Source organism: Sapajus apella, unplaced genomic scaffold (genome assembly GCF_009761245.1).
Source record: "Sapajus apella isolate SASKATOON/1434 unplaced genomic scaffold, GSC_monkey_1.0 scaffold61, whole genome shotgun sequence".
In the NCBI taxonomy this organism is placed as follows: Eukaryota; Metazoa; Chordata; class Mammalia; order Primates; family Cebidae; genus Sapajus; species Sapajus apella.
In genome coordinates this window covers 218,885-243,148 of record NW_022437001.1, presented here as the reverse complement: position 1 = coordinate 243,148, position 24,264 = coordinate 218,885, and the positions used below count along the sequence as shown (strand labels likewise).

Sequence of the window (24,264 nt, the reverse complement as noted above, 5' to 3'; positions counted from 1 at the left end):
TATCATCTCAATAAATGCAGAAAAAGCATTCAATAAAATTCAGCATCCCTTTATGATAAAAACCCTCAACAAATTAGGCATAGAAGGAACGCACCTCAAAATAAAGCCATATATGACACACCCAACAGCCAGCATCATGCTGAACAAGGAAAAGTTGAAAGTATTCCCCCTAAGAACTGGAACAAGGGAAGGGTGCCCACCTTCACTGCTTCTCTTCAGCATATTATAGTACTGGAAGTCTTAGAGCAATCAGGCAAAAGAAAGAAACAAAGGGTGTGTATATACACACACCACACACAACACACACACTTAACCAAGGAGGCAAAAAATCTTCACAAAGAGAACTACAAAACTACAAAACACTGCTGAAAGAAATAGATGACACAAACAAATGGAAATACATTCCATAAGAGTCCATATCCTGAAAGTGACTAATCTGCCCAAAGATTCAATGAAATTCCTGTCAAAATATCAGCATCATTTTTCTCAGAATTAGAAAAAACAATCCTAAAATTCATATGGAGCTAAAAGAGCCCAAATAGCCAAAGTAACTCTAAGGAAATGGAATAAATCTAGAGGCATCACATTACCCAACTTCAAACTATACTATAAGACTATAGTAAACCAAAACAGTGTGGTACTGGTAAAAAAGTAGATATGTAGAATAATAGAACAGAATAGAGAACCCAGAAATAAAGCAAATACAACCAATGGATCTTTTACAACACATACAAAAACAGAGTGGGGAAAGGACACACTTATTCAATAAAGGATGATGAGAAAATCAGATAACCACATGTAGAAGAACAAAACTGGACCCTTGCCTATCACCACATACAAATATTAACTCAAGATGATTAAAGACTTAAATCTAAGATCGGAAACTGTAAACATTCTAGAAGAAAACTTAGCAAAAATTCTTCTAGACATCAGCCTAGGCAAATCGTTTATGAGTAAGACCGCAAAAGCAAATGCAACAAAAACAAAGGTAAATAAATGAGACCTAACTAAACAAAGTTTCTGCACAGCAAAAGAAATAATCATCAGAATAAACAGACAATCTACAGAATGGGAAAAAATATTTGTAAATTACACATTGGATGAAGAGCCAATATCCAGAATCTACAAGGAACTCAAATCAGCAAGGAAAAAAACAAGTAATTCCATTAAAAAGTGGACAAATGACATGAATAGACATTTCTCAAAAAAATATATACAAATGGCCAAGAAACATGAAAAAATGCTCAACATCAGTAATCCTGAGGGAAATGCAAATTAGAACCACAATGAGATACCACCTCACCCCAGCCAGAATGGCCATTATTAAAAAGTCAAAAAACAGTAGATGTTGGCATGGATGTGGTGAAAAAGGAATGTTTATACATTGCTGGTGATAAAACAGTATATGGAGATCTCAAAGAAGTAAAAGTAGATTTACCATTTAACCCAGCATTCCCACTACTGGCCTCTACCCAAAGGCAAAGAAGTCACTATATCAAAACTGCACACATGTTTATTGCAGTACAGTTTACAGTTGCATAGATATGGAATCAACCTCATTGCCCATCAACCAATGAGTGGATAAAGAAAATAGGGTTTGTATCATGGAATACTACTTAATAAAAAAAGAATGAAATACTTTGCAGTGACTTGGATAGAACTGTAGGCCATTATTCTAAGTGAAGTAACTCAGGAATTGAAAACCAGATACCACATGTTCTCACTTATAAGTGGAGACTTAGCTGTGGATATGCAAAGGCACACAGAGTGGTATAATGGACATTGGAGACTCAAGAGGGGAGGGTGGTGGGGAGTGAGCAATAAAAAACTACCTGTTGGGTACAATGTACACTACTTGGGTGATGGGTGCACTAAAACCTTAGACTTCACTACTGTCACCTCCTCCATGTAAACACAAACCACTTGTACCCCTAAAGCTATTGAAATAAAACATTTTATTTTAAAAATTAAAAATAGAATTACAGTTTGATCTAGTAATACTACTTCTGGGTATATATCCAAAAGAATTGAAAGCAGGATCTTGCAGGATTGTGCACACCCGTGTTTGCAGCAGCATTGTTCACAACAGCTAAATGCTTGAAGCAACCCAAGTATCTATCAAAGGATGAGTGGATACACATATATGGTATATACATACAACAAAATATTACTTAGCCTTAAAATGGAAGAAAATTTTGACAAACGCTACCACATGGATGAACCTTAAAGACATTATGTTAGGTGAAATAAGCCAATCACAAATACATAAATACTGTACAATTCCACTTATCTGGAGTAGTCAAATTCATAGAAACAGAAGTAGAGTAATGGTAGGCAGAGGCTGTGGAGAGGTGGAAAATGGAGGGCAGTTTAATGGGTATAACGTTTCAATTTTACAAGATGAAAAAGTTCTGGAGATTGATTGCATAACAGTGTGAATATACTTAACACTACTGACCTATACACATAAGTAAAGACGGTAATTTTTGTTATGTATTTTTTACAATAATTTTTAAAAATCTAGGAACAATTCTTTCATAAGGTCATAATTTAGGATTTAGACAGCATTATTACTATTTTTAATTAAACTTTATTTTCAAGAGCAGTTTTCACAGCAAAATAGAGAGGAAAGCACAGAAAGTTCCTGTGTACCACCATTCCCACACATGCAGAACTGTCAACATTCCTGGGTAGAGTGATACATTTGTTACAATTGATGACCCTGCATTGGCATATCACCCCAAGTTTGTACTTTCCCTTAGGGTTAACTCTCGGTCTTGTACATTCTATGGATTTTGACAAATATGTAATGACAAGTATCCACTACTGTAGTATACGGAATAGTTCCTCTGCCCTAAAAACCCTCTGTGTTCAGCCTGGTCTTCCTTCCCCACCAGCCTCTAGCAACTTCTCATCTTTTTACTGCCTCTATAGTTTTACCCTTTCCAGAACATCATATAGTTGGAATCATACAGTAGACACCCTTCAGTAGGTGAACAGATAAAATATGGTACATAGATAAATGGAAGATTTATCAAGTTGGGTTTCTTGTTTGTTTGAGACAGTGTCTCACTGTTGCCCAGGCTGGAGTGCAGTGGTGTGATCTTGGCTCATAGCAGCCTCTATTTCCTGGGCTCAAATGATCCTCCCACTTCAGCCTCTCAAATAGTTGGGACTACAGTGATGCGCCAGCACACTCAGCTAATTTTTGCATTGTTTGTAGAGACAGGGTTTCACCATGTTTCCCAGGCTGGTAAACTCTTGGGCTCAAGTGATCTGCCTCAGCCTCCTGAAGTGCTGGAATTACAAGCATGAACCACTGCACTTGGCCTGGGTTCTTTCATTTAGCAATCTGCATTTAAATTTCTTCCATGTCTTTTTGTGACTTAATAGCTTACTTATTTCTAGTGCTAAATAATCTTCCATTTATCTCTGTACCACATTTTATCTGTTCACCTACTGAAGGGTGTCTTGATTACTTCCAAGTTTTGGCAATTTTAAATTGTTATAATTAAATAAGACTGCTCTAAACATCTGTGTGTAAATTTTTCTGTGGGTAAGTTTTCAGTTCATTTGGGCAAATACCAGAGAGCACAATTGCTGAATCATATGTAAGAGTATGTTTGATTTTGCGAGAAACTGCCAAACTGTCTTCCATAGTGGCTGTACCATTTTGCATTCCCTCTAGCAATGAGTGAGAGCTCCTGTTATTCCACATCCTTGTCAGCATTTGGTGTTGTCAGTGTTTTAGAATTTGGCCATTCTCATAGGTATGTAATGGTATCTCGTTATTGTTTTAATTTGCAATTCCCCAATGACATATGACATTGAACATATTTTCATATGCTTACTAGCCATCTTTACATTGTCTTTGATGAAACATCTGTTTGACAAAACATCTATTCTGATCTTTTGCCCATTTTTAATTGGGTTGTTTTCTTAATGTTGAGTATTAAGAATTCTTTGTATATTTTAGATCAACAGTCCTTTATCAGATGTGTTCTTTGCAAATATATTCTCCCAGTCTGTGACATGTCTTCTCATTCTCTTCATGCTGTTTTTTGTGGAGCAGAAATCTTAAATTTTAATGAAGTACAGCTTATCAATTTTTCTTTCATGGATTATCGCATTGGTGTTGTATCTAAAAAGTCATCACCATATCCATGGTCATCTAGGTTTTCTCCTGTGCTATCTTTATGAGCTTTATGGTTTTGCATTTTGCACTTAGGTCTATGATCCATTTTGAGTTAATTTTTATGAAAAGTGTAAGGTCTCTGTCTGGTCCCTTTTTTGTATGTAGATGTCCAGCACCATTATTCCAGCACCACTGTGGAAAATACCACCTTTTTACCATTGTATTACCTTTCCACTTTGTCAGAGATCAGTTGACTACATTAATGTGGGCCTATTTCTGGGCTCCTATTCCACTGACCTATTTGTCTGTTTTTTCACCGATACCATATTGTCTTGATTACCGTAACTTTCCAGCTAATCTTGAAGTCTGTTAATAGATGCAGAATTATTTTGATAACACTTGTCAACTAAAGTTTGTGGATTTTTAAGCTAGTGATCTGTTACCAACCTAATTCTACTCTGCCCTTTGCTCTCATTTGTCTTCGTAGTACTCCAGTTGGAAAAATAGAGCTGCTGTAGTTGAATTAACAATCAAGCTTGGCTTTCCGTAATTTTTTTTCCCCAGTTGTAAGTGCTGGTCTATCATAACACTATTTAAGAGGCTATGAGAATGCCTCCGGTACCTACAACAAATATGTAACTCATTTTTAATCAAGAAGTTAAGGTTAAGTGAAGATAAATCAGCCAGATGGAATTTTAAAATTATGTATGTATTCTGTTTATTATGTAAGTATTTGGTAGGTTGCAATGATAAAAAATGTTAAAACCGTGGCTTGTACTATAAACATCAATATAGTCTTTATGATTTGGTATTAGTTATGGCTGTTTTTTTCTTCTTTTGTTTTAGGAGTCTACTATGGCTCAAGAATCTCCCAAAAATTCAGCAGCAGAAATTCCAGTGACTAGTAATGGAGAAGTTGATGACTCTCATGAACATGGCTTTAATAGGGTAAGAACACTTTTCTTTCTCTTAATGCAAAGAATCATGATAAGCCTTTAAATGTTGAGATGAAAGTAATAGACAAAATTTAATATAGGATTGTTTTCTTAGACTGGCTTCAGTCAGGAATCTAATGTTATTATGTAGAGATAATGAGGAAGGCCATTTTAGTAGTTTGTCAAGATTAAGCTCCAGGCCGGTAAACTATTAGGCTTTGATGTTTTTTTCAGTAATTGATCAGCACAAGAGTATGTATGATGATTTTGGTACCTAACTTTATAAGACTACTAATTCTGTTTTTAACAAAAAGATTATCCTTTTAAAATTAGCACTCTCCAGGCCTATGATAGGAGGGGCTGTCCCAAAGACTTCTGAAATGCCCTTTAAGGCCTTTTTCCCATTGTCTTGGATGTTAGCACATGGCTCCCCTTTAGTCACGCTAATCTCTCTAGCAAGTGGCTGCTCCACAGTCTGCTTGTATTCTTTCTTTACCACAGGGCCAGCCTGCAAATTTTCTAAACATTTATGCTCTGCTTTCCTTTTAGATACAAGTTCCAACTTTAAGTCATTTTTTTTTCTTTCATACCTGATTGTAGGCTGTTAGAAGCAGCCAGGTTATATCTTGAATGCTTTGCTGCTTAGAAATTTCTTCTGCCAGATACACTAATTTGTCACTCTTAAGTTCAAACTTCCACAGGTCCCTAGGATACGATATGAATGCAATGCCACCAAGCTCTGTGCTAGGGCGTAACATGGGTGACCTTTACTTCAGTTCCCAATCACTTCCTCATTTCCATCTGAAACTTTGTCAGCCTGGACTTCACTGTCCATATTTCTATCAGCATTTTTGTCACAACTATTTAGTCTGTAAGAGGTTCCAAACTTTCCTTCACATTCCTGTCTTCTGAGCCCTCAGCTTTTCCAACCTCTGCTTGTTACCCAGTTCCAGAGCTGCTTCCATGTATTCAGGAATGTTTATAGCACTACTCACTCATCGGTACCAATTTTCTTATGTTAGTCCATTCTTATGTTGCTATAAATAAATACATGAAACTGGGTAATTTATAAAGAAAAGAGTTTTGCTTGACTCACAGTTCTGCAGGCAGTAAAGGAAGCATGGCACAAACTGGTAAGGCCCTCAGGAAGCTTCCAATCATGATGGAAGGTAAAGGGGGAGCAAGAGAGAAGGGGAAGGACCTGGAGTCTTTTAAACAACCAGATCTCTTGTGAACTGGGTGGGAACTCATCACCAAGTGGATGGTCCTAAACCATTCGTGAGGGATCTGCCCCCATGATGCAATCACCTCTCTCCTGGCTCCATCTCCAACATTGGGAATCACATTTCAGCATGAGATTTGGAGGAGACAAACATCCAAACCATATGTTGAGAAGTTGGGGGTGGAAGATTGTGATCTAAGGATACAAACTTGCAGTTGATGGGTAAGTTCTGGAGATATAATGTACAGCATGCTAACTATAGTTTAGTAACTATGTAATTTATTATATACTCGAAATGTGCTAAGAGAGTAGATCTTAAGTATTCTCACCCACACATGCAAATAAAAATGGTAACTGTGAAGTAATGGATCTGCTAATTAGCCTGATTGATTGTGGCAATCCTTTCATAGCATATATATAAATTGAAACCACATTGTACACCTTACAATTAAATACAATTTTGTCAATTATACTTGAGTAAAGCTGGGAGAAAAAAAGGCTATCCTTCCTCTGCTGGAGGCTTTTGTTTTCAGATGATTGCATTTGTGTGGGTCTATTTCTGGTATCTCTTTTCTTCTTTTTTTGGTCTGACCTTGAAGCAGTAACACATTATCTTATTTACTTACCGCAGTAATTAAAACTGGAGCAAATGTCAGCTCCAACGGTGATATCTGGTAGTTTATTTCACCAGCTTTGTTCTTTGAGGTTGCCTTGTACATTAAACTCGTTCATGAGTCTTAACCTTTATTTGCCTTTGAGTAGCACTGAAACCAGTTTTTTTCCTCTTTCTTTCAAATTTTAACTTTAGAATAAAACGTTTTATTTTTTATTTTTCCATGTTATTGAGGTACAGGTGGTATTTGATTACATGAGTAAGTTCTTTAGTGGCGATTTGTTAGATTTTAGTGCACCCATCACCCAAGCAGTATACACTGCTCCATATTTGTAGTCTTTTATCCCTCGTCCCCCTCCCACTCTTACCCAAGTCCCTAAACTCCATCATGTCATTCTTATGTCTTTGCATCCTCATAGCTTAGCTCCCACATATCAGTGAGAACATATGATGTTTGGTTTTCTGTTCCTGAGTTACTTCACTTAGAGTAATAGCCTCCAGTCGCATCCAGGTCACTGCAAATGCTGTTAGTTCATTCCTTTTTACGACTGTGTAGCATTCCATCGTGTGTGTGTGTGTGTGTGTGTGTGTGTGTGTGTATTAGTTTCTTTATCCACTTGTTGATTGATGGGCATTTGGGTTGGTTTCATGATTTTGCTGTGTGAATTGTGCCGCTATAAACATGCATGTGCAAGTATCTTTTTTGCATAATGACTTCTTTTCTGCTGGATAGATATCCAGTAGTGGGATTGCTGGATCTAGTGGTACTTCTACTTTTAGTTCTTTAAGGAATCTCCGCACTGTTTTCCATAATGGCTGTACTAGTTTACATTCCCACCAGCAGTGTAGAAGTTTACCACATCCACGCCAACATCTTACTGTTTTTTTGATTTTTCTATTGTAGTCTTGCAGGAGTGAGGTGGTATCTCATCGTGGTTTTGATTTGCATTTCCCTGATCTTTAGTGATGTTGAGCATTTTTTCATATGCTTGTTGGCCATATGTATATGTTCTTTTGAGAATTGTCTATTCATATCCTTAACCTACTTTTTGATGGGATTGTTTGTTTTTTTCTTACTGATTTGAGTTCATTGTAGATTCTGGATATTCGTCCTTTGTTGGAAGTATAGATTGTGAAGATTTTCTTCCACTCTGTGGGCTGTTTATTCTGTGGGGTGTTCCTATTACTATGCAGAAGCTCTTTAGTTTAATTAGGTCCCAGCTATTTGTTTTTAATGCATTTGCTTTTGGATTCTTGGTCATGAAATCCTTGCCTAAGCCAATGTCTAGAAGGGTTTTTCCAATGCTATCTTCTAGAATATTTGTAGTTTCAGGGTTCAGGTTTAAGTCCTCAATCCATCAAGTTGGTTTTTGTATAAAATGAGAGATGAGGATCCATTTTCATTCTCCTACATGTGGCTAGCCAATTATTTCAGCACCATTTGTTGAAAAGGGTGTCCTTTCTCCACTTTATGTTATTTGCTTTGTCGAAGATCAGTTGGCTGTAAGTATTTGGGTTTATTTCTGGGTTCTTTATTCTGTTCCATTGATCTGTGTGCCTGTCATTTTACCAGTACCATGCTGTTTTGGTGACTCTGGCCTGATAGTATAGTTTGAAATCAGGTAGCGTGATGCCTCCAGATGTGTTCTTTTTGCTTAGTCTTGCTTTGGCCATGTGGGCTCTTTATGGTTCCATATGAATTTTAGATTTTTTTTTTCTAACTCTGTGAAGAATTATGGTGGTATTTTGATGGGGACTGCATTGAATTTGTAGATTACTTTTGGCAATATGGTCATTTTCACAATATCGATTCTACCCATCCATGAGCATGGGATGTGTTTCCACTTGTTTGTGCCGTCTGTGATTTCTTTCAGCAGAGTTTTGTAATTTTCCTTGTAGAGGTCTTTTGACTCCTTGGTTAGGTATATTGCTAAGTTGTTGTTGTTTTTCTTTGGGTTTTTTTTTTTTTTTTTTTTTTTTGCAGCTATTGTAAAAGGAGTTGAATTCTTGATTTGATTCTCCACTTGGTTGCTGTTGGGGTATAGAAGAGCTACTGATTTGCATACATTAACCTTGTATCCGGAAACTTTGCTGAATTCTTTTATCAGTTCTAGAAACTTTCTGGAGCAGTCCTTAGAGTTTTTGAAGTAAATGATCATATGGTCAGCAAACAGTGACAGTCTTATCTCCTCTTTACTGATTTGGATACCCTTATTTCTTTTTTTTTTTTTTTTTTTGAGACGGAGTTTCTCCCTTGTTACCCAGGCTGGAGTGCAATGGCGCGATCTCGGCTCACCGCAACCTCTGCCTCCTGGGTTCAGGCAATTCTCCTGCCTCAGCCTCCTGAGTAGCTGGGACTACAGGCACGCGCCACCATGCCCAGCTAATTTTTTGTATTTTTAGTAGAGACGGGGTTTCACCATGTTGACCAGGATGGTCTTGATCTCTTGACCTTGTGATCCACCCGCCTCGGCCTCCCAAAGTGCTGGGATTACAGGCTTGAGCCACCGCGCCCGGCACCCTTATTTCTTTCTCTTGTCTGATTGCTCTGGCTAGGACTTCCAGTACTCTGTTGAAGAGGAGTAGTGAGAGTGGGCATCCTTGTCTTATTCCAGTTCTCAGAGAGAATGCTTTCAGCTTTGCCCCATTCAGTATTATATTGGCTGTGGGCTTGTCATAGATGGTCTTTATTACGTTAAGGTGTGCCCCATGTATGCTGATTTTGCTGAGAGTTTTAGTCATAAAGTGATACTGGATTTTATCAAATGCTTTTTCCACATCTATGGAGAAGATCATGTGACTTTTGTTTTTAATTCTATATATGTGATGTATGTCATTTATTGACATGCATATATTAAACCATCCCTGCATTCCTGGTATGAAACCCGGTTGATTATGGTAGATTATCTTTTTGACATCTTGTTGAATTTGATTAGCTAATATTTTGTTAAGGATTTTAGCATAAGTGTTCATCAAAGATAACGGGTCTATAGTTTTCTTTTTTGTTTTATGTCCTTTCCTGGTTTTAGTATTAGGGTGATGTTGGCTTCATAAAATGAATTAGGAGGATTCCTTCTTTCTCTGTCTTGTGGAATAGTGTCAAAAGGATTGGTACCAATTCTTTGTTGAATTTCTGATATAATTCTGCTGTGAATCTCTCTGGTCCTGGACTGTTTTTGTTAGTAATTTTAAAATGACCATTTTAATCTCACTGTTATTGGTCAGTTCAGGGTATCATTCTTCTTGACTTAAGCTAGGAGGGTTGTATTTTTCTAGAAATTTATCTCTCTCTTCTAGGTTTTCAGTTTGTGTGAAGGTGTTCATAGTAGCTTTGAATGATCTTTTGTATTTCAGTGGTGTCAGTTGTAATATCTCCTGCTTTGTTTCTTAGTGAGGTTATTTGGATTTTCTCTCTTCTTTTCTTGGTTAATCTTGCTAATGGTCTATCAATTTTATTTATATTTTCAAAGAACCACTTTTTGTTTCATTTGTCTTTTGTATTGTTTGTTTCAATTTCATTTAGTTCTGCTCTGATCTTGGTAATTTTCTTCTGCTGAGTTTGGGTTTGGCTTGTTCTTGTTTCTCTAGTTCCTTGAGGTGTGACCTTCAAATGTCAGTTTGTGCTCTTTCAGTCTTTTTGATGTAGGCATTTAGTACCTCTTTGCACCTCTTAGCACCACCTTGCTGTTTCCCAGAGGTTTTGACAGATTAATTTTCATCTTGTTTTTGCTTTTGATCCAATGCTCATTCAGGAGCAGGAGCAGGTTATTTAATGCTCATGTATTTGCATGGTTTCAAAGTTCCTTTTGGAGTTGATTTCCAGTTTGATTGCACTGTGGTCTGAGAGAGCGCTTGATATAATTTCAGTTTTTTAAAATTTATTGAAGTTTGTTTTATGGCCTGTCATATGGTCTATCTTGGAGAAAGTTCTGTACACTGTTGAATAGAATGTGTCTTCTGTGGTTGTTGGATGAAATGTTCTGTATATATCTGTTAAGTCCATTTGTTCCAAGGTATAGTTTAAATCCATTGTTTCGTTGTTGACTTTCTGTCTAGATGACCTGTCTAGTGCTGTCAGTGGAGGATTGAAGTTCCCCACTAGTATTGTGTTGCTGTCTACCTCATTTCTTAGGTCTATTAGTAATTGTTTTATAAATTTGACAGCTTCAGTGTTAGGTGCATATATGTTTAGGATTGTGATATTTTCCTGCTAGACAAGGCCATTTACCATTATATAATGTCCCTGTTTGTCTCTTTTAATTGCTGTTGCTTTAAAATTTGTTTTGTCTGATATAAGAATAGCTATCCCTGCTTGCTTTTGTTGTCCATTTGCATGAAATGCCTTTTACCACTCCTTTTCTTAAGTTTATGTGAGTCCATATGTGTCTTTTGAAGGCAGCAAATGGTTGGTTGGTGAGTTCTTATCCATTCTGTGGCTCTGTATCTTTTTTCTTTTTTTCTTGAGACAGAGTCTTGCTCTTGTTGCCCAGGCTGGAGTGCAATGGCACAATCTCGGCTCACTGCAATCTCCGTCTCCCTGGTTCAAGTGATTCTCCTGCCTCAGCCTCCTAAGTAGCTGGAATTACAGGCGCCTACCACCACACCCAGCTAATTTTTGTATTTTCAGTAGAGACAGGATTTTCACCATGTTGGCCAGGTTGGTCTTGAATTTTCTGACCTCAGGTAATCCACCGCCTCCGTCTCCCAAAGTGCTGGGATTACAGGCATGAGCCACCGCATCCAGTCGTTTCCATATCTTTTAAGTGGAGCATTTAGGCCATTTACATTGAATATTAGTATTGCAATGTGAGATACAGTTGCAGTCATCGTGCTCTTTGTTGCCTGTGTACTTTTGTTTTGGTTTTTGCTTTTTAATGTGTATTTTTGTTTTATAGGTCCTGTGTGATTTATACTTTAAAGAGGTTCTGTTTTGATGTGTTTCCAGGATTTGTTTCAAGATTTAGAACTCCTTTTAGCGGTTCTTGTAGTGGTGGCTTGGTAATGGAGGATTCTCTCAGGATTTGTTTGTCCAAAAAGACTGTATCTTTCCTTTATATATGATGCTTAGTTTTGCTGGATACAAAATTCTTGGCTGATTGTTTTGTTTGAGGAGGCCAAAGACAGGGCCCCAATCCATTCTACCTTGTAGGGTTTCTGCTGAGAAATCTGCTGTTGATCTGATAGGTTTTCCTTTATAGATAACCTGGTGGTTCTGTCTCACAGCTCTTAAGATTCTTTCCTTCATCTTAACTTTGGATAACCCGATGACAGTGTCCCAAGGATCTTTTTGCAATGAATTTTCCAGGTGTCGTTTGTGCTTATTATATTTGGATGTCTAGGTCTCTAGCAAGGCTGGGGAAATTTTCCTCAATTATTCCTCCAAATAGGTTTTCCAAGCCTTTAGAATTCTCTTCTTCCTCAGGAACACCAAATTATTTTTAGGTTTCATCATTTAACATAATCTCAGACTTCTTGGAGGCTTTGTTCATATTTTCTTATTCTTTTTTTCTTTGTCTTAGTTGGATTGGGTTAATTCAAAGACCTTGTCTTCGAGCTCTGAATTTCTTTCTTCTGCTTGTTCAGTTCTATTGCTGAGAATCTCCAAAGCATTTTGCATTTCTAAAAGTGCGTCCAAAGTTTCCTGAAATTTTGTTTTTCTTTTATACTATCTATTTTCTTGAATATTTCTCCCTTCACTTTTTGTATCATTTTTTGGATTTCCTTGCATTGGGCTTCACCTTTCTCTGGTCCCTCCCTGATTAGCTTAATAACTAACCTCCTGAATCCTTTTTTAAGGTAAAACAGGGCTTGGATCTATTGCTGGTGAACTTGTGTGATTTTTTTTGGGAGGGGGGTGTTGACAGTGAGCCTTGTTTTGTCATATTACCAGGTTGGTTTTCTCATTCCTTCTCATTTGGGTAGGCTCCTAAGAGGGAAGGCTGAAGGCCGTCATTCAGATTATTTTGTCCTGTGGAGTGTTCCCCATTGGGATTATTAATGTAATAATCCCATTACTGGGTATATATCCCAAAGAAAATAAATCATTCTACCAAAAAGACACATGCACTTGTATGTTCATCGGAGTGCTATTGACAATCACAAAGACATAGAAGGAATCTAGGTACCCACCAGTGGTGGATTGGGGAAAGAAAATGTAGTAGATATACATCATTAAATACTAGGCAGCCATAAAAAAAAGAACAAAATTACTTCTTTCTTTTTTTAGACGAGTTTTGCTCTTGTTGCACAGGCTGAAGTGCAATGGCGCAATCTTGGCTGACTGCGACCTCCGCCTCCTGGGTTCAAGCGATTCTCCTGCCTCAGGCTCCCAAGTAGCTGGGATTACAGGCATGCACCACCACACCCAGCTAATTTTTGTATTTTTAGCAGAGACGGGGTTTCCCAATGTTGTTCAGGCTGGTCTTGAACTCCCGAGCTCACGTGATCCACCCGCCTCAGCCTCCCTAAGTGTTGGGATTACAGGCACGAGCCACTGCACCCAGCCAAAATTACATCTTTTGCAGCAACATGGATACAGCTGGAGGCCATCCATTTGTTTTTGTTTTTGTTGCTGATGAATTAACACAGGAACAGAAAACCAAATGCCACATGTTCTCACTCATAAGTGCTAGCTAAACATTGCATACTCATGGACATAAAGATGGCAAGAACAGAAACTGGGGATGACTAGAGTAGGGAGGAAGAGAAGACGGCAAAGGGTGAAAAGTACCTGGGTGACAGTATCAGTGGTACCCCAAATCTCAGCCTCATGTAATATATCCAGGTAGCAAACCTACACATGTAACCCCTGAATCTAAACTAAAAGTTGCAATTAAACACGCACGTGTGCGCGCGCGCGCGCACACACACACACACACACACACACACACGAGTCATTTACATATTTAATAGTTTTTAATTAAAATAAAAGCCATGTACTCTCTTAACCCATGAGTGAAAATAGTATTTCAGAAGCATCTTTTGACTGTTTTGAATAAATTACCCTCAAGATCTTTTAAGCATCCTAAATTTAAATACCTAAATTTTGGCTCAGTTTCCCCATTTATCCATTTGTTTTCCTGAGGAATAAACAGGAAAATTGCATTTAACTCCAAATCCATTTTTCTATAAGAAATAAAATTTTATAGAGAAAATAAATACATTAATATATTTTATAGAGTAAAGAGATGTCGTTTGTAAAAACTGGATCATAACCAAAGTTTTCTGAGGTACTTATATACATCTTTTATACTTGTTTAAAATCTTGTAATGGCTTTTGTTTAATGCGTAATACACTTTTTAAAAGTTTAGTCTTAACATAAAATCAAGGTGGCAGCTTATTACATTGTCATAACCTGTCTGGCCAGCTGGTGTCACTGTGGCACAGGCAATGAAATTACAAATTTTTTTGTTCTTGTTTGTGTTTCTCATTGCAGATGTCTTGAGTTTTTCATTTTACTTACTTTCTTAGTCTGTCCTAAGAGAGCACCTGGTTATCTTCACATTCAGCATTCACATTTATGTAGAGACAATTTCATCCTAGAAATCCCCTTGCTAGCAGTTTAGTCATTGCCTCATATAATGTTTTTAAGTTTGTTCCTCTTTCTTTTTTTTTTTTGAAACAAAGGCTTGCTCTGTCACCCAGGCTGGAGTGCAGTGGCGCAATCTCGGCTCACTGCAACCTCTGCCTCCCGCGTTCAAGCGATTCTCCTGCCTCAGCCTCCCAAGTGGCTAGGGCTACAGGTGTGTGCGCCACCATGCCTGGCTAATTTTTGTATTTTTAGTAGAGATGGAGTTTTGCCATGTTGGCCAAGCGGGTCTCGAACTCCTGATCTCAGGTGATCCTCCCATCTCAGCCTCCCAAAGTGCTGGGATTACAGGCATGAGCCACCATGCCTGGCCTCCTCTTTTAATTAAGATGGGGCAGCAACAGCTAGACCTGGAGAGGATAGTCATCTTAGTATTATCTCAGTCTTTTACAGTAAAAATATTTCTGCTTCTAAATAAATGCATTTTATTTAGAAAATAAAATTAAAAGTGCTGGTCAAAAATTATATTAAGAAATTTGCAACTAATACCATGAGTTTAAGAGCAGAAATAAATCATATTAACTCCACGTGGTTGAAACTTCTTGTGAATTCATTTGTAGTTGGTAGATTTAGAGACATTGACTCATTAGACCTAGCTAAAATGGATTATTTCCCGTGGAAGACCCAAAACAAAAATCCATGCATTTAGGGTGTTTTTACCTATGAATGCACTTTCTCTAGAAAAATGTGCATACATAAACCCACCAAATTTTGCATTCAAATTTAGGTAGCTTATGACTCCCTGAACACTGTATAAGGGTTCTCAGGTTCCCTGAGTCTTAAGAACCCCTCACCTGTAAGTTTTAAGTTAAATCACAGAGTATTAGTTCAATAGAAGTACCTTGGAGATCTCTGAGTCTCACTATGTTATTTTACACCGAAGGAAAAGGGCCCTTGAGGTTGTTATGGAATTACCCGGTATTAATTAAATAGCTGTACCAAAAGCTTATGTGATTTGACTATAAGTGCAGTGAGTACAAGAGCACTCTCATTTATTACCTTATTTCCAGAGTTCGGTAACAGTTTTTGGCACATACTACCTAAGAGGGCCTTTCAATAAACGTTTGGTGAATAAGTGAATGTTTTATTCATGTAAGAACCAGGACTAGAAACCAGATTATTAGACTTCTCTGGAAAACAAGGGAAGAGATATTATAATCTTACAGTTGATACATCTTATGTCTTTAATTTCCCTGCATGTGGTATTTGAGTTTGTGAGTATGGAGTCTTTGTTGTTATTGTTTTAATTTTTAGTAATTTTGTTGAATGAAGTCATTTCTTCATTCCCTGTACTTAGCAGTCTGCAATATCATACATTACAATCTGGAGAAAATTTGGGAAAGAAATATAAGAAATTGTCAGAAGACTATTTTAGACATACTTCCATCTTCCACTCCTACCCTCACCAGTCACGTTGTAACTTATGTTAAAACCTGCGTTCTGAATGAAGAGACTCCCCCAAACAGGCTTTGTGTGAGCAGCATGGCTGTTTATTGAGCCGGGTGTGGGCGGGCTGAGTATGAAAAGAGTCATTGGAGGGCAGTGGGATAGGAGTTGGTTTTATAGGTTTGAGGTAAACAGTGTGGTATTTTGCAAGCTGGGAGCGGGGCATGGGGTCTGGAGTTACGAGGTTAACCAAAGTCGGTTCCGAAGTCCAATGGCCTTGTCAGTTGATGCTGGAATAAGAAACAATAGAAGAATGTCTCAAGTTAGTTATGCGCCACAGGGGTTGATCATTCTTCTGCTTTTACTTCGGGTTTTCTAGTTCCGGAAGGCCCTCCAGAGGTGTACGTGCAGGGCGTGGCACCATCAGTCAGCCTAATAGACCTTACAACTTATTTATCTGCTTTTCCCAAGAGATTAGAATCACTATTAGGTCAGAGATAGTGTATACACACAGCACAGTTTATAGTTCATAGTAGTTGCTCAATAAAATAATGCTAGTAAATAGACTTAAAAGTTGACATATTTTCTACTTCAGCCATCCTACCCTAGAGTTTTAATAGCATGTGATGACAGTTTGTCTCCATTCTATGTAGGAATGCAATATAATGTTTCCATGTTACTCACACCTAAAAAATGTAGTAGCACGGTCAATGGCAACAATGATTTGTTGGGGACTTTTTCAGAGAGCCAGTTTTGACCAAATATGTATGTTGTTCCCTTTTAGAGGTATGGCAAACTTTTTCAAGGATTGTTTAACCCGTGCAAAATCTAGATTCATTTTAATACTCACTTTTTAGCTATAGACTATACTCTTAATTCTATTAATACAAATTAAAAATTTAAGTATATATATTTTAATATACATTAAATTAATTCTGGATTGAGAGTCTGTTGAGAATATAATTCATAATGAAAGGTTGAAGGCTTATCTATCTTAATTATAATCTGAGAGTATGCCCTTATTTATAAACAAAAGCTATTAGGAATATATTTTTTAATTTCTTGGAGGAATTATTTTGAATATAGATACATATAAATATTTCCACAGTGATAGTATGTGAATGAATTCAGTATTCTTTGATGCAGGTTGGTACATGATTTCAGTCTTATCAAACTTCTGAACTACTTAGAATCTAGACTAAGCAGGGGAGGCCACGAGGGTAGGCAATGAACCACCAAATGGTACTGTAAGTTCTTGTTAAATATTGTGGAATGATTGAATGAGAGAGGGGGAGAAAGGAAGATTGAAATTGTGGGTGTGTGTCGCGGGTGTGTGTGTGTGTGTGTGTGTGTGTGCGTGCGTGTGTGGTAAAATGGAGAAAATGTTAATAGATATGTTAGGAGATATATTCTTTTGATTAGGTAGAATAAGATATAGGAGGATATTGTGATCATAAAGTGAGTTATTAAACTTATTTTAAGTGAGAGTCTAGAAGTGTTGCTTCCCAAGTGATGACAAGGTCTAAGAGTGACAATTTGAGTTTAGGTTGCCTGAGTGGAATATGGAGTATGAAAGATGAAAGGCATTAGAGACGAAGATGTTAATGAAATCTGAGACTAAGGTGTAGGTTGGGTTATTCTAAGTCTAAAATTTTAGTCTTTTATCTGCCCTGATACTTCTTTGGCTCGTTGTCCAACTACAGATTCCCAAACCTGATCCAGATTACCAGTTTTAGGCATTTCTGCAAGTATACTGAGGAAAAATAAAATCACATACCTTTAAGTATCATTATTACTGTCCCCCGTCATTCTGCATCAACATAGGTAGGCAGGCTCATGCAATAGATTTTAAGTGTTTTACAATTTATATTTTAAAATACAGCAACATACTATATACCATGACTTTAGTGGACTGTGTTTTTGATGATCTATGAAACTTTCATTTCAAAATGATAGTTCTCCTCAGAATAGGAATTGAACCTATTTGCATCACTTTTGGTTAGGCTTCTTCAGTTAGTAGCAGTTTACGCATAGGGAGGCCTTAGTGCTTTTCAGATTTTACGTCTGTTTTACGTAAACGACAGGACGGTTTTCTTCTGGAAGAACTTTCGTTTGTTTAGTAAAGATCTCCAGCAGACAGTAGGGAGGGATTCGAGTGACTGTAATGTCCTCTACTGTAGTTGTCTTCATTTGCATTTAAGATTATTATTGATATGTTTTGTTTTTCTCATATTGTTAATTGGTTTTTGGTTATTTTGTTTAATCTTTGTTCCTCTCTTTTTCCCTGGTTGTCATTTTGGTTTAGTGGTTTTCTGTAGTGGTGCCATTTGAGTCTTTTCTCTTTGTTATTTACGTGTTTGCTTTACCCATGAGTTTTATATGTGTTTTGATGATGGTTTTGTCCTTTTGCTTCCAAGTTTAGCACTCACTTGGGCATTTATTGTAGTGCCTGTCTACTGGTGATGAATTACTTCAGCTTTTGCTTGTCTAGGAAAGACTTTATTTCTCCTTCTAGTAATTTTGTTGGATATAGTGTCCTTGGCTGGCAGGTTGTTTTCTTTCTGCACTTCGAATATTTCATCCCCTTCTCTCCTAGCCTCTGTCTCCTGAAAAATCCACTATTAGTCTTATCAGGGTTCCAGTTTCATCCATGTCCCTGCAGAGGACATGAACTCATCCTTTTTTATGGCTGCTTAGTATTCCATGGTGTATATGTGCCATATTTTCTTTATCCAGTTTATCATTGATGGACATTTGGGTTGTTCCAAGTCTTTTGCTATTGTGCATAGTGCTGCGATAAACATGCCTGTGCATGTGTCTTTATAGTAGAATGATTTATAATCCTTTGCATATATACCCAGTAATGGGATTCCTGGGTCAAATGGTATTATTTCTGATTCTAGATCCTTGAGGAATCACCACACTGTCTTCCACAGTGGTTGAACTAATTTACACTCCCACTAACAGTATAAAAGCATTCCTATTTTTCCACATCCTTTCCAGCATCTGTTGTTTCCTGACTTTTTAATGATCACCATTCTGACTGGTGTGAAATGGTATCTCATTGTGGTTTTGATTTGCATTTCTCTAATGACCAGTGATGATGAGCTTTTTTTCATATGTTTTTTGGGCACATAAATGTCTTTTTTTTTTTTTTTTTTTGAGGCAGAGTCTCACTCTGTTGCCCAAGCTGGAGTGCAGCAGCGCCATCTTAGCTCATTGCAACCTCCACCTCCTGGGTCCTAACAATTCTCCTGCCTCAGCCTCCCAAGTAGCTGGGATTACAGGTGCATACCACCATACTGGCTAATTTATTGTATTTTAGTACAGATGGGGTTTCGCCGTGTTGTCCAGGCTGGTCTCAAACTCCTCAGCTCGGGCAGTCCGCCCACCTCGGCCTCCGAAAGTGCTAGCATTACAGGTGTGAGCCACCACACCTGGCCAAATGACTTTTGAGAAGTGTCTGTTCATATCCTTTGCCCACTTTTTGATGGCGTTGTTTGGTTTTTTCTTGTAAATTTGTTGAAGTTCCTCATAGATTCTGGACATTAGCCCTTTGTCAGATGGCTAGATTGCAAAAATTTTCTCCCATTCTGTAGGTTGCCTGTTCACTCTGATGATAGTTTCTTTTGCTGTGCAGAAGCTCTTTAGTTTAATTAGATCCCCTTTGTCAATTTTGACTTTTGTTGTCATTCCTTTTGGTGTTCTAGTCATGAAGTCTTTGCCTGTGCCTATGTCCTGAATGATATTGCCTAGGTTTTCTAGAGTTTTTTTTTTTTTGGTTTTAGCTCTTATGTTTAAGTCTTTAATCCATCTTGAGTTAATTTTTTTATAAGATGTAAGGAAGGGGTCCAGTTTCAGTTTTCTGCATATGGCTGGCCAGTTTTCCCAACAATATTTGTTAAATAGAGAATCTTTTCCCCATTGCTTGTTTTTGTCTGATTTGTCAAAAATCAGATGGTTGCACATTTGTGACATTATTTCTGAGGCCTCTGTTCTGTTCCATTGGTCTATATATGTTTTAGTACCAATGCCATACTGTTTCGGTTACTGTAGCCTTATAGTATAGTTTGAAGTCAGGTAGAGTGGTGCCTCCAGCTTTGTTCTTTTTGCTTAGGATTATCTTGGCTGTATGGACCCTTTTTGGCTCCATGTGAAATTTAAGGTAGTTTATTCTAATTCTGTGAAGAAAGTCAGTGGTAGCTTGAAGGGGATAGCATTAAATGTATAAGTTACTTTGGGCAGTATGGCCATTTTCATGATATTAATTCTTCCTATCCATGAGCATGGAATATTTTTCCATTTATTTGTGTCCTCTCTTATTTCTTTGAGGAGTGGTTTGTAGTTCTCTTTGAAGAGATCCTTTACATCCCCTGTAACTTGTATTCCTAGGTATTTTATTCTCTTTGTAGCAGCTGTGAATCAGAGTTCATTCATGATTTGGCTCTCTGTCTATTATTGGTATATGGGAAAGCTTGTGATTTTTGCACATTGATTTTGTATACTAAGACTTTGCTGAAGTTGCTTACCAGCTTAAGGAGATTGTATATTTAGAAAACTATGGGGTTTTCTAAATATACAATCATGTCATCAGCAAACAGTTACAGTTTTACTTCCTCTCTTCCTATTTGAATACCATTTATTTCTCTCTTGCCTGATTTCCCTGGCCAGAACTTCCAATACTATGTTGAATAAGACTGGTGAGAGAGGGCATCCTTGTATTGTGCCAGCTTTCAAAGGGAATGCTTCCAGCTTTTGCCCGTTCAGTATGATATTGTATGTGGGTCATAAAGAGCTTTTGTTATTTTGAGATACATTCCATCCATACGTAGTTTATTGAGCATATTTAGCATTAAGGGGTGTTGAATTTTACCGAAGGCCTTTGCTGCATCTATTGAGATAATCATGTGGTTTTGGTTATTGCCTCTGTTTATGTGATGGATTATGTTTATTGATTTGCATATATTGAACCAGCCTTGCATCCCAGGGATGAAGCCAACTCGATCATGGTGGATAAGCTTTTTGATGTGCTGCTGGATTCAGTTTGCCAGTGTTTTATTGAGGATTTTCACATCAATGTTCAGGGATATTGGACTGAAATTTTCTTATTGGGTTGTGTCTTTGCCAGGTTTTGGTATCAGAATGATGCTGGCCTCATAAAATGAGTTAGGGAGGAGTCCCTCTTTTTCTGTTGTTTGGAATAGTTTTAGGAGCTCCTGTTTGTACATCTGGTAGAATTTAGCTGTAAATCCGTCTGGTCCTGGCCAGGCTATTAATTACTGCCTCAATTTCAGAAATCATTATTGGTCTATTCAGAATTTGACTTCTTCCTGGTTTAGTCGTGGGAGGATGTATGTATCCAGGAATTTATCCATTTCTTCTAGATTTTCTAGTTTATTTGCATAGAAGTGTTACAGTATTCTCTGATGGTAGTTATTTCTGTGGGATCAGTGGCGATATCCCTTTATCATTTTTTATTGTGTCTATTTGATTCTTTTTTCTTCTTTATTAGTCTGGCTAATGGTCTGTTTTATTAATCTTTTCAAAAAACCAGCTTCTGGATTTACCGATTGTTTTTGAAGGGTTTTTTTTAACGTCTCTAGCTCCTTCAGTTCTGCTCAGATCTTACTTATTTCTTGTCTTCTGCTAGCTTTTGAATTTGTTTGCTCCTGCTTCTCTAGTTTTTTTAATTGTGATGTTAGGGTGTCAATTTTAGATCTTTTTTGCTTTCCCCTGTGGGCATTTAGTGCTATAAATTTTCCTCTAGACACTGCTTTAGCTGTATTCCAGAGATTCTGGTGTATTGTGTCTTTGTTCTCATTGGTATCAAAGAACTTATTTATTCCTGCCTTGATTTTGTTTCTCAGTAGTCATTCAGGAACAGGTTGTTCAGTTTCCATGCAGTTGTGCAGTTTTGATTGAGTTTCTCTGAGAGACTGTTATGTTTCCATTCTTTTGCATTTGCTGAGAAGTGTTTTAATGTTAATTATGTGGTCAGTTTTAAAATAAGTGTGATGTGGTGCTAAGAAGAATATATATTCTGTTGATTTGTGGCAGAGAGTTCTGTAGATGTCTATTAAGTCCCACTTGGTCCAGAGCTGAGTTCAAGTCCTGAATATCCTTGTTGATTTTCTGTCTTACTGATCTGTCTAATGATTGACAGTGAGGTGTTAAAGTCTCCCACTATTATTGTGTGGGAGTCTAAGTCTCTTTGTAGGTCTTTAAGAACTTGCTGTTTGAATCTGGATGCTCCTGTATTGGGTGCATATATATTTAGGATAGTTAGCTCTCCTTGTTGCATTGATACCTTTACCATTATGTAATATCCTTCTTTGTCTTTTTTTTTTTTTTTTTTTTTTAATCTTTGTTGGTTTAAAGTCTGTTTTATCAGAGACTAGGATTGCAACCCCTGCTTGCTTCTTTTTTTTCCTTTTCTTTTTCTTTTTTTGCTTTCCATTTGTCTGGTAAATATTCCTCCATCCCTTTATTTTGAGATTTTGAGCCTATGTGTGTCTTTGCACATGAGATGGGTCCCCTGAGTGTAGCACGCTGATGGGTCTTGACTCTTTGTCCGGTTTGCCAGTCTGTGTCTTTTAATTGGAGCATTTAGCCCGTATACATTTACGGTTAATATTGTTTTCTGTGAATTTGATCCTGTCATTAGGATGCTAGCTGGTTATTTTGCCTGTTAGTTGATGCAGTTTTTTCATAGTGTCAATGGTCTTTAAAATTTGGTATGTTTTTGCAGTTACCAGTACTGGTTTTTTTCTTTCTGTATTTAATGCGCCCTTCAGGAACTCTTGTAAGGCAGGCCTGGTGGTGACAAAATCTTGCAGCATTTGCTTGTCTTTAAAGGATTTTATTTCTCCTTCACTTATGAAGCTTAGTTTGGCTGGATATGAAATTCTGGGTTGCAAATTCTTTTTTATAAGGATATTGAATATTGGCCCCCACATTGTTCTGGCTTGTAGGGTTTTTGCAGAGAGATACACTGTTAGTCTGATGGGCTTCCCTTTGTGGATAAGACAACCTTTCCCTCTGGCTGCCCTTAACATTTTTTCCCTTCATTTCAACCTTGCCGAATCTTACAATTATGTGTCTTGGGGTTATTCTTCTCGAGGAGTATCTTTGTGGTGTTCTCTGTATTTCCTGAATTTGAATGTTGGCCTGACTTGCTAGGTTGGGGAAGTTCTCCTGGATATGGTTCCATTCTCCCCATCACTTTCAGGTTGGTCTTTTCACACCAACCAAACGCAGGTTTGGTCTTTTCACAGAGTCTCACATTTGTTGGAGGCTTTGTTCGTTCCTTTTCATTCTTTTTTCTTTAATCTTGTCTTCACGCTTTATTTCGTTAAGTTGATCTTCAATCTCTGATATCCTTTCTTCTGCTTGATTGATTCAGCGATTGATACATGTGTGTGCTTCACGAAGTTCTCGTGCTGTGTTTTTCGGTTCCGTCAGGTCATTTATGTTCTTCTCTAAACCGGTTATTCTACTTAGCAATTCCTCTAACCTTTTTTCAAGGTTCTTAGCTTCATTGCATTGAGTTAGAACATGCTCCTTTAGCTCAGAGGAGTTTGTTATTACCCACCTTCTGAAGCCTACTTCTGTCAATTTGTCAAACTCATTCTCATCCAGTTTTGTTCCCTTGCTGGCAAGAAGTTGTGATTCTTTGGAGGAAAAGAGGTGTTCTGGGTTTTGGAATTTTCAGCCTTTTTGCACTGGTTTTTTCCCATCTTTGTGGATTTATCTACCTTTGGTCTTTGATATTGGTGACCTTAGCATAGGAATTTTGGGTGGACATCCTTTTTGTTGATGTTGATGCTTTCTTTTTCTGTTTGTTAGTTTTCCTTCTAACAGCCAGGCCCTTCTGCTGTAGGTCTGCTGGAGTTTGCTGGAGATCCACTGCAGACCCTGTTTGCCTGGGTATCACCAGTGGAGGCTGCAGAACAGCAAAGATTGCTGCCTGTTTCTTCTGGAAGCTTCATCCCAGAGGGGCACCTGCCAGATGCCAGCTGGAGCTCTCCTGTATGCAGTGTCTGTTGACCCCGCTGGGAGGTGTCTCTTAGGAGACACGGGGTGTCAGGAACCACTTGAAGAGGCAGTCTGTCCCTTAGCAGAGCTCAAGCACTGTGCTCAGATATCTGCTGCTCTCTTTAGAGCCGGAAGGCAGGAACGTTTAAATCTGCTGAAGCTGTGCCCACAACTGGCCCGTGCCCCAGGTGTTCTTTCCCTGATGGGAGTTTTATCTATAAGCCCCTGACTAGGGCTGCTGCCTTTCTTTCAGAGATGCCTTGCCCAGAGAGGAGGAATCTAGAGAGGCAATCTGGCTACAGAGGCTTTGTGGAACTACAGTGGACTCCATCCAGTTTGAACTTCCCAGG

The 24,264-nt window shown here is 37.9% G+C and overlaps 1 protein-coding gene across 5 annotated transcripts in view; it reads left to right on the top strand.

Moving 5' to 3' along the window:
• ARFIP1 (ADP ribosylation factor interacting protein 1) overlaps nucleotides 1–24,264 on the top strand; it is a 120,155-nt gene that overhangs the window by 39,543 nt on the left and 56,348 nt on the right. For all 5 annotated transcript variants that reach the window (XM_032246399.1, XM_032246396.1, XM_032246400.1 and 2 more), the window contains exon 2: nucleotides 4,982–5,083. In XM_032246399.1, coding sequence (XP_032102290.1) covers nucleotides 4,991–5,083 — 93 coding nt within the window. In that variant the 5' untranslated portion in view covers nucleotides 4,982–4,990. The remainder of the gene's footprint in view (nucleotides 1–4,981; nucleotides 5,084–24,264) is intronic.